Source organism: Primulina tabacum, chromosome 8, assembly GCF_025594145.1.
Source record: "Primulina tabacum isolate GXHZ01 chromosome 8, ASM2559414v2, whole genome shotgun sequence".
NCBI classification, from domain to species: domain Eukaryota; kingdom Viridiplantae; phylum Streptophyta; class Magnoliopsida; order Lamiales; family Gesneriaceae; genus Primulina; species Primulina tabacum.
In genome coordinates, this window is record NC_134557.1 from 7,443,000 (window position 1) to 7,453,011 (window position 10,012).

Consider the following 10,012-nt stretch of genomic DNA (forward strand, 5'->3'; position numbering starts at 1 on the left):
ATTCTCTTTATCCCATGTTTTGTACCTTTTTAAAAAAACTATGATAATATCATGGGCCCTTGATAAATAATATTTTAGAAGAATAAAATGTCCCTTCTATTAGGTGTGATAATTTTAGTTTAATGATAAAATACACTACAAATGACTTAATTACCCTTAATTTATAAATAATTTTTATAAATCTATGCTAGTAGGTAGAAATTAAAATCAAATAAATATTTTTATTTATTTTTATATATTATATAATATGATAATTATATAAATGAATTCGAGATAATTATATAAATAATTTTTATAAATCTCTATAAAATTATTAGTATCACTCGATTAACCTTAAAAATTGATATTTGACTTGACTCACAAAATCAAGAGCTCAATTATCATATATATTATATAATATATAAAATTAGGTAAAAATAAATAAATCATGCAAGCACTATCGGCACATGAACAGATAAAAAATATGAACTTAAGCAACAACTTTGAAATTATAAAATTTATTATGATAAGGTTAATTTTGTCATTACAATCTAATATATAAATTTAATAACTTTTATTAAAATCATACCAAACATTAAATATAATATCCTACATCTTATTTATCCTTAACTTATCCTTATATTATATATCACATATTTATCTTATCATGTATACCAAACTATACCTATACATGTTCTTATTAATTTGTAACATTAGTAGAGAAAGAGCCAAAATGTGCTCAATAGTCAAACATACATTTAGTGTACTTTGAATACTTCATTTGAAATGCAAAATAACTTTTTTTAAAATAAATTAAAAATTTCTGGCTTTAGTCTTTTGGGAAAAAAATATGTCTCTTGTTAAACGATCTCATGAATCTTTATCTGTGAGACGGATCAATTCTACCGATATTCACAATAAAAAGTACTACTCTTAGCATAAAAAATAATATTTTTTCATGGATGACCCAAATAAAAGATCTGTATCACAAAATACGATTCATGAGACCGTATCACTCAAATTTTTGCCTAGAAAAAAATTATAGGTAGTCGAATCCAGCAAGCTCCATTTACATCCAAATACAAATAAGCCAATAGCACGAGTCGACAGTATTATCTAAATTTGTCGCAGAAATCACGAGAGTACTGAAATATTGCACCTACTTTGAAATTGAACGTGATGAACTGGTGAAAGAACAAGAAAGTTTAGAAATGTACATTTAAATTGAAACCAAGTAATAGAAGGAACAAATGAAGGCTCTGTAGAATCTTCGTATGACATCTCTGTTTGTTCATTTATACAACTAAATACATAGATGAGAACCAAGTGTCTTTTTTGAATTCTGAATAAATAAACTGAAGCTAGCCACAAATTTCAACCAATCCCCATTTAAACAGTAATAAAAAAACACAGAACGACAAGCAGTATCACCAAGTGCTGTTGATCATACCCGATCAAGCATTAAACGACTCATCTTGAATTCCCTTTTCTGCAATCTATTTTCGCGTTGGTCAGTTCAGACTCATGGAATCTTGATTATATGAGAATCGGCACTTGGCAAACAGAAGGATTCCAACCGGGGTTCGGTTAAATCCACCACTTCGTCGTCTTGTAACCGCCAACTTCTTGATTTTGGAGTCGAAAGTATCAGCTTATCAATATCAGTGGATAAATGCTCTGTCTCATTCTCATTATTTAAACAATAAAAATCAATTCCAGGATTCAATGGCAGTGAGATTCGAGCGGGTGTTTCAGATGTAATTTGCTTGATTTCCTCAGCTTCCAAGGTGTCAAAAAGCTCGTCTCCATAAATCTCCGGATTTCCAGAACCCGACCTCGCCTGAAAAAAGACTTGAACAGGCCAAATGTCTGAAGAGCATATCCTTTTAGGTTACTAATGTACTTTAAAAGAGTGATTTGCTTAAAAAATTACCTGGAAGACGTGAACAGGAAAGATTTTCCGTTTAGATTTCTCTGGTGCAATAGTTGATAAAATTTGGACAACCTCACTCATGCTGGGACGAGAATCAGGATCCAATAATAGACACTCTTTTGCTAAGTAGGCCATTACCTGCATCTCTTCTTCTTGAAAATTTCCTTTCAGCCGTGGATCAGGCAACTCAGAAATCACTCGCTTATGATCATGCAAATGTGGCGTTGCCTGTGACAATTTAATAAGAAAATCAAGCTCGTAAATTACTGTTTCTGGATTGATAAATGAACCAGATAACAAGGTAAAATCTCCGTTATATATGTAACATATCAGAGTCAACACACACTGTGGCTTTGATCATAGTTTTATGAAAGATTCCTCCTTGAGAAAATATAAGCAGCACGGAGTGACATACCCATATCACCAAACTTTCTTCCCCTTTGTTGGACAACTTCTGGATAGGCCTCCGACCAGTGATTAGCTCCAGAAGAACGACCCCAAAACTAAAAACGTCAGATTTTAACGAGGCTCTTCCGACAATGGCATATTCCGGTGCAAAGTAACCAAAGGTGCCTTGCATTCTAGCCGGAGAACTGGAGCAGCTGATGATGCCATCTTTTTGTAGGTGTTTCGCCATGCCAAGATCAGTAATCTGCATTCGAAGATATAAATTTGAATGCATATAATTTTGTCCCAACTATTTATTCACAAATTCCCTAAATTTTATTCACTTCAGGAGATTTTTTATACCATGGCTCTCCAATTCTCATCCAAGAGTATGTTTGTGGATTTAACATCTCTGTGCAAAATTTTAGGTGCGGCTGCTTCATGTAGATATTCCAGGCCGCGTGCAGCTCCAAGAGCTATTGCAACTCGAGTACTCCAACCAAGAAATTGCCCCGAATCACCATCCAAACACTCCCTCAGATTACCATTAGGAATATATTCAAATACCAGAAGCCTCTCAGCCCGTTTTCCTTGGTGCTCTGAGCAATAACCGAGTAAAGAAACCACGTGACAATGATGAAGTCTTGATATCAGTTCTATCTGAGTCCACAGAAAAGGGAATGTTTGTGACATTTTATTTTGTTTAATGACTAAGATTTACATAAATGATAACTTCTCATCGGCGGATCTAAGAAGATGGGGCTATTGCCCCACGTGTAAAAATTTGATATTTCATGAGTAATATTTTTAAACTCCATGTTTCGCTCCCCTCCCCTAGATGCATTAAAGCACTCCTTGGCTCTCTTGATCCCCCCTCTCTGCAATAATGCATTAAATCGCCCCCGCACTCACTTACCCCCCTCCCCAGATTTCCTGGATCCGTCCATATCAGTAAGCAATATAATATTCGCTTGTTTGAGGCCTTACCTCAGTCATGAAAACATGTTCTGCATCCGGGCCAACTTGAATTTTCATTCTCTTGACTGCAACAGTTCTACCATCTCTTAGATTACCATGGTAGACATGACTGCTTCCTCCAAGTCCAATCAAATTAGCATCAGAGAACCGGTTAGTTGCACTTTCAAGTTCCGAATATGGAAATTGCATTATCAATCCATGTAGTGCTCCAGTTTTGCTTCTAAAAAGTACCGATGTCTTCGGAATGCATCCTTCAAGTCAGCACACAGTAAGAACAAAGATCTCAAGAATTGACCATTTTCAATTAAACAAGTAATGTCATTTGATAACCAAAGAAATAAGTGCATAGATTTTGTCAAAGAAATTGATGTGTTAAAGGTTCAAGAGAAGAATCTAATAACCTTTGGTTACCGACAGTGGAGAAGAATCTTGGCTTATCAAGTTGGATGCACTGCTGAAGCTTTTTGGTCTATCTAACGAGAATAAAGGCCACTGAGTGGTACTTTTATCCTTTATATAGAAATGCCATATCACCGAACCTACTAATGCAAGTGCAGTGATGATTACACATAGCAAGAGGATTATAGCCACCATTTTTCTGGAATTTTGCTTCTTCGATGGCTGTAACTCGGTTGAAGTCCCTGTAAAAAAATTGATGACGGAGAGTACATAAACATATGCAAATGACCAAATCATCTCAAGCCCATGGTTCAAACGAACTTTCGAACTTCTTCGATGATAAAGATGATAATATACATTTAGCTCGCTAGTTAGGCCAAACCGAGAGGTAGATGCACATAACCCTTTTGGGCCGGTCTTTTTACAACTGCTCGGTTTCTCTCAAGATGGTAAATTTTGTGAACTTTATTGGAGGTGGGGTGATTTTGATTTCAGAGGAAGCTCTCGTTAGTAAGTCCAAACTTTGAGGAAGTTAAGATCAATAATCTCAACAAATAGTCACAAATTATTTAAGAATTGCACGAGCCAAGCAATCAGGACGCCCTAAATGAATCTAATTGTCAAGAAAAATAGTTAATGAAAAGAGTAAAATGATATATCTGTGATTCAGATTCAAGTTAACACTCATTCTGTGACATGAATCAAGCAAGATAAGTTAACCAGTTAAATTGTAATATCTTGATTCATAATAGTTTTTGAAGCCTCGAGTTACCAGAGTTGCAATTGCACGATACAAAACAGCCGCCATTGTTATCTGCAGCAGCCAGTTTAGGCAATCCATAAGCAGCACAAAGGCATGTCCACCTGTTCTCACTCGACCCTCCTGCATCTGTATACCAGATTGACATCATGTCAATGATATTTTCTTGAAAAATTATATTCGTATGAGGAAATAAGAAATGGTACCTGGACTACAATCACAGAATGAGGAGCAGTTTTCTGGGATAAAATTCAAGTTTCCTTGACGTGCAAGAGAACATGTGCATGTCCAATTGTTCATTTCAGACTTTGTCGATACTCCATCTGAAAAATAGTACAAGGAACACAGTTATTATGTAGGATTAAGGCATATATTGCAACAATGCGGCTTCGTTATGCACTCCTCTCATAGGAATTTCTAAAAAAATGAAACGCTGAGCACCTAATAACATCTGTGCAATGGTGGGAAAAGAGTTTCTCCCTCTTAAAATTTCAATGGACCTATGTATTTTTCATATTGTTTGTTTATATATAAATGGATTTCTCCCCACACCTATGTCATCAAACAATTTTAGTTCTCAATTTATCTTCCTTAATTCATATTTCTGGTTCCACCACTGCTAGATCACATTGAATTTTGTTAGTTCAAATCATTGCTATCTATGTAGAATTCGGTAGCTCAAAAAAAGAATGTTTAAGAAATATATGAAAAAGCTCGGGATTAGTTTCCTGATTCCAGATGCCAAACACTTGTGAATGTGATTTAAAAAATTGACTATGATGTTACTAACCACAAATAATATGCGGTATCCAAATCAAGTTAATGATGAATAGAAGGGCAATTTCTGCTTGAAGTCTCATTTGATTTTGACCTGATAGCGTCTGCCAACTTGAATAAGAGCAAACTCTTGAGAAGGTGCTTATTCAAAAAATACAACAATGAAAAACTTAAAAGAATATTATTTTCTTGTGATTTAAAAGGTGGAAAGGGGAACTAACATCATTTGATATGCTTTAAACAACAGCTTAGGAAGAATAATTGCTGGAAATCCATTGAAAAATCTTTCCTGTACTCTAAAGTAGGCAATCGAGCTTTTCTAACTAGTACCTGATAAGACGACAAGTAGAGCAACTGTTACGAAAAATGTCGTGTAAATATGTTCAATGAGAAACAGCACAGCTAGCAGGATAACAGCAATTATGCAAGCCAATGCGAAGATTTTGATGATCTATCAGCACAACTTATCAAAATAATTCTTAAATACTCGGTCTATGACTACTAAGCGTCTCACTTCAAAACATATTTCTTATAGTAAATCAATCAAGAGAGAAGCACAAGTCAAAAAATATCGACAGCCACAATTGATAACATTTATGGCAACTCCATTTTTGGATTGAAGATTCTGTACCAGAGTGGACTATACACGAAAAAGGCAGCACGGGAAGGAACGTGCTGAAACATTACTCACATAATTTTATGGATCAAATGTAATGATCCAACAAGAAATCTTGGAAGCTATTTGAAGCAAAAGAGATAATATTCTTGCTAACTGATTGCCTCAAGCTTCAAGCATGAAAAACGAGTGAAAGCAACAGCACAACCAAATCAAATAACAGCTTAGACTGGTCATAAATATTAGGAGAGACACCTAAGTAAACAATAAATGGATGCCAAACAAAATCACCCCACAGCAAAATCAATAAAAAGACCTGTGGATTTAGTTGGAGTTCAGTCCAGAAGCCAAGAAAGAATATCCAATAAAAAAATAAAAACTACGGCCACATCAACAATTCTGAGAGGTACAGTTTCCAAATCAGAAAGAGACACCTTAACTGTAAAGCAAGATATTGAACCAATAAAAATACAATGGATTTAGTGAAGAACCAAATTCTTGGTACATTAATCGTGGGATTTAATTAAATTAATCTTCTTCCCACGTCTATGATATAATAAAGCAAATAATTCAAACTTATGAGTGGTCCAATGTTTGTAGATACAAAACCAACGGTTAGAAAGACTTTGCTTACAAGGCATTTTAGGGAGGTCACGGGCATGGGCGACTGAGTTCTTGGCGCAGCCCTGAAACACAAAAAATCAAAACTTTATTTTTTTTCCTTATCTTTTTAGATGACGATTTTTGAGAAAAGACATGCCTTCTTTTAATTATGTCTGTCCCACTATTCTCAATAGCAGTTGTCGGTCGATTAAAGAATTCAAGGAGATTTGTCTTCCTATCTTTTTCCATGGAAAAAATACTTCAAAGCTCAAGTCTTTGATCTTAATGTGATTATTTTTGTTCCAAGATTAAAGAATAATTAAAGCCGAACAAAATGGCAAAAACATTATACGAATGGAGATAATACAATAACCAGGGATATGGGTAAATAGAACAAATCCGCTCACTTAATATTAAATTTCCAATATCCATAATATAATGCTCGATGAAACAGAAAATGCTGCGGTATCTTCTGACGAAGCTCTTTGTTTCAGTTTGATTAATAAATTGGCTAATCTCACCTCAAAATGAAAAGGGGATATTTAGAATTAATTAACCGTACCATTGAAACGAAAATGGCCAAGAAAATGAAATATCTGGTGCATCAATGAGAACTTCACGGAAGTGGAGAACAAATTAAAATCCCATCTGCAGAATCTGATTTCTCGAAATCGCAGTGATGATTCGCTCTGGGAACCAGATTTGAGCTTTAATCTTACTAAAGACACTGAGATGCAAGAATTTCAAAGCGAAAGCACAGCTTATTAAAAGCATATAAGAGAATAATTTTCCCTCTTTTACGCAGCAGAAGGCTAAGCCAAAACATACAACTTCAATGGCGGATTAATGGGGGTGATACTGAATTTATTGGGTGAAATGAAAATGTAACGCTCCTAGTAAATTCTTTCGTGAATTGGGAGAAGCGAGCGCAGATGCCGATGCAGATTGGAAAATTTTTAAGGTAAAAAAGCAGCTGCCACGTGGGATTTCATGTTAAGGAATCGTTCCTTTTCTTGATCGGCTACGGCGGTGCAGTAGATGGAGCATAGTTCGGTGACACGCGTCGCGTTACAATTGGTTTAACTTTTCAATGTGAGCCCCATGGTTTGTTTACTTTTTCTTTTTTCAGAAATTTTATTATTCTTGGAGCTTTTCTTTTTCTTTTTTTCTTTTTTTTTTCTTTTCTACAAAATTCAAAGGGTTTTCAGGGAATTCATTAGTCTGTTAAATTTTTTAAAAATCCGATATTTTCCATTTTTCTTTCCCCTTTAAATTTGACTACAATATTCAAAATATTTAAGTTTATCCTTTCACATTTTGATATAAAGATCAAAATAGATGGATGGAAGTCAACTAAATCAGAGTATCAAGATGATATCATTAATTGCTTTTCTTTGGATGCACGGGAATATTTATGTAACAAGTACTAGTTTATTAATAATATAGGTTTAATAATTTTTTATCTTACAGAAAGTTATAAACATTAATTATAATATTTTATATCATATATTAACTCAAACGGGACGTGTACGTAAATCAATCTTTTGAATATAGAGATAATTATTACATTTCAATAATTTATCATAAAATTTAATTCCTTTCAATTTGTTGAATACGAATGTATGACATTGTTTCTTATATTAATTATATGACCGAATGTTTGTTGTTTAACCAAATTCTAAATTTTTAGTTGGAAAATGTCTTAGTTTTGGTGAGAACAAATAGCATCGAGTTGTTTCAAGATCTAACTGTTATTAAGTTTCAAGCTAGATATCATGAAATCAAGCTAGATAGCCTAATCTTCAAAATACTTAAAGTCTGGTCGTATGAATCTGACTAGTCTACATAAAAAGCTCGAAGTTGCAGACGGGTTTTTAACTAGTATGCTCGAACATCAGGTCTATCTGTATTCATACCAACTCGACATTTCAGAAGATCTACGTGACCAATCAATGCACGATAGTTGACATCTCCAGTTGTCAAAATGTCTGTGTCTCCCTAAAAAGATAGATATAGGTAGAATTTTTTTCTCTCCAGAAGTAACTTTTCAGACGCCTTTAATTGTCGTATTTGGATACGTGTGAAAATGCATGCATTAATTACGGTACACTATAAAGAAAAATGAGACAAAAACATTTTTTTTGTAGGTTGATGGTACAAGTGATTTTTAATAAATCTTGGATCATTGAAGAAGTTCAGAGTGTAAATACGTAGATTCAAGATTGAAGAAGGAAACGATCGAATTCTGAAACTTTCATAATCTGCCTTTCATATGATTCTCAGCACATATATTTTTCAATCTCTAGCTACTCACCTTGGCGTTTGCAACATTTTAAAATTTGATCATGAAGGATCAGTCTGTGCAACTTTGTCGATTCTAATTGTTTAAGCTATTTGTTCAAGAGTTTTATTTATATTTGTGTGAACCTAAAGTTTAATGGACATTTTGAGTTTTTATTATATTGAATTGATACTAAGAGTTTAAGTGTAGGTAGTGATAAGTCTTAGCTGACGTGGGTTTATATAAGAGCTGTATAAATAGAATTTTTTTTAGTGAATTTATTCCTTGAGTGGAAGAAAAAGAGACATATATAGAATGATATTGCCTTCAATTTTTTTTTTGTGTTCTTTACTTCTATTGGTTTATCCTTTATTCGATTACATACATACATACATATATATATATATATACATACATATATATATATACATAATGTATATATACATAATGTATATATATATACATTATGTATATATACATTATGTGTATATATATATATATATGTGTGTGTGATACTCACGGGAAATTTAGGGTCCGATTCCAGTAAGTGTCACTAGTCCAGACGCGGGCTTTGAAATTATCCTGAGCCTGAAATTACAAATAAGATCGTTAGGAGGGGGCCAGAAGGGTGTCCTGGCGTAGTCCCTCCGACGCTCAAGTCTGTGACTGAGGATTTATGGGGGGAGCAGCTAAGGGTGCTGCTGAAAACTATATATTGAATTTTTGAACTGAACACTCAAACCTGGTATTTATAGGAGAATACATGGGCTTGTCATGGGCCATTCACCTGTGGGCCTTAGAGATGGGCCAGGAGTTTGGGCCGGATCTTGATGGGTTCATCCCTGGGGTATCACCAGTCTCCCTCTCTCGAGTCGAACTGAATCGTAGGTTCAAAGTTCGATTAATTGCGTTGTCCTCGGGTTACCGGGTGAAAGTTGTGCATTTTTTTCCTGCCGCTCGTCAGTCTCCAAAATTCGGAAACAAATCAAATCGCAATCTCAGTCCTGAATGGCGAGATTTGGTTTGGGCACTGCAAATAAGAGTCGTTTATTCACTCCATTTCACTTTTCTCCTGCATAATTTCCTCTGCAACTCACATACGCTCCACCATCGCAGCTCACCCGTCCACTCAAGCCCTGGCCCCAGCGTGCACCTTGAGCCCTCACCTGCACGCCAATGTCGAGCCCTCGTCCTGCGCACCTGCTCGCCCAGCCGAGCTCTCGCCCCAGCTTACACACTCAAGCCCTCGCACACCCAGACACCCTCACGCTCGCCCCTCGCCCTGCTGCACGCTCGTCC

At 35.1% G+C, this 10,012-nt stretch overlaps 1 protein-coding gene across 10 annotated transcripts; it reads right to left on the reverse strand.

Annotated features, from left to right (window-relative positions):
- Positions 1 to 1,155: 1,155 nt before the first annotated feature.
- Positions 1,156 to 7,405, reverse strand: LOC142553508 (receptor-like serine/threonine-protein kinase NCRK). Of its 10 annotated transcripts, none has more exons than XM_075663813.1 (12): positions 6,995 to 7,405; positions 6,464 to 6,515; positions 5,435 to 5,543; positions 5,227 to 5,324; positions 4,643 to 4,759; positions 4,449 to 4,565; positions 3,679 to 3,918; positions 3,287 to 3,528; positions 2,663 to 2,959; positions 2,328 to 2,564; positions 1,913 to 2,140; positions 1,156 to 1,819 (listed from the first exon to the last, which is right to left on the reverse strand). In XM_075663813.1, exons 3-12 carry the CDS (start codon positions 5,437 to 5,439, stop codon positions 1,502 to 1,504), a joined length of 1,899 nt encoding a protein of 632 aa, XP_075519928.1. In that variant the 5' UTR covers positions 5,440 to 5,543; positions 6,464 to 6,515; positions 6,995 to 7,405; the 3' UTR covers positions 1,156 to 1,501. The 10 variants fall into 10 exon arrangements, with proteins under 10 accessions (XP_075519928.1, XP_075519935.1, XP_075519930.1 ...); XM_075663820.1 differs by having other exon boundaries at positions 5,227 to 5,317; positions 6,995 to 7,404; XM_075663815.1 differs by lacking the exon at positions 6,464 to 6,515.
- Positions 7,406 to 10,012: the final 2,607 nt, after the last annotated feature.

What these genes read in the sequence shown, in the direction of transcription:
- LOC142553508 (XM_075663815.1), bottom strand. An exon ending in AACATGTTTTCATGACTGAG is followed by an intron (nt 2,960 to 3,286) that starts GTAAGGCCTCAA and finishes CTGTGGACTCAG; the next exon opens with ATAGAACTGATATCAAGACT. An exon ending in AAGAAAGTTTGGTGATATGG is followed by an intron (nt 2,141 to 2,327) that starts GTATGTCACTCC and finishes AAATTGTCACAG; the next exon opens with GCAACGCCACATTTGCATGA.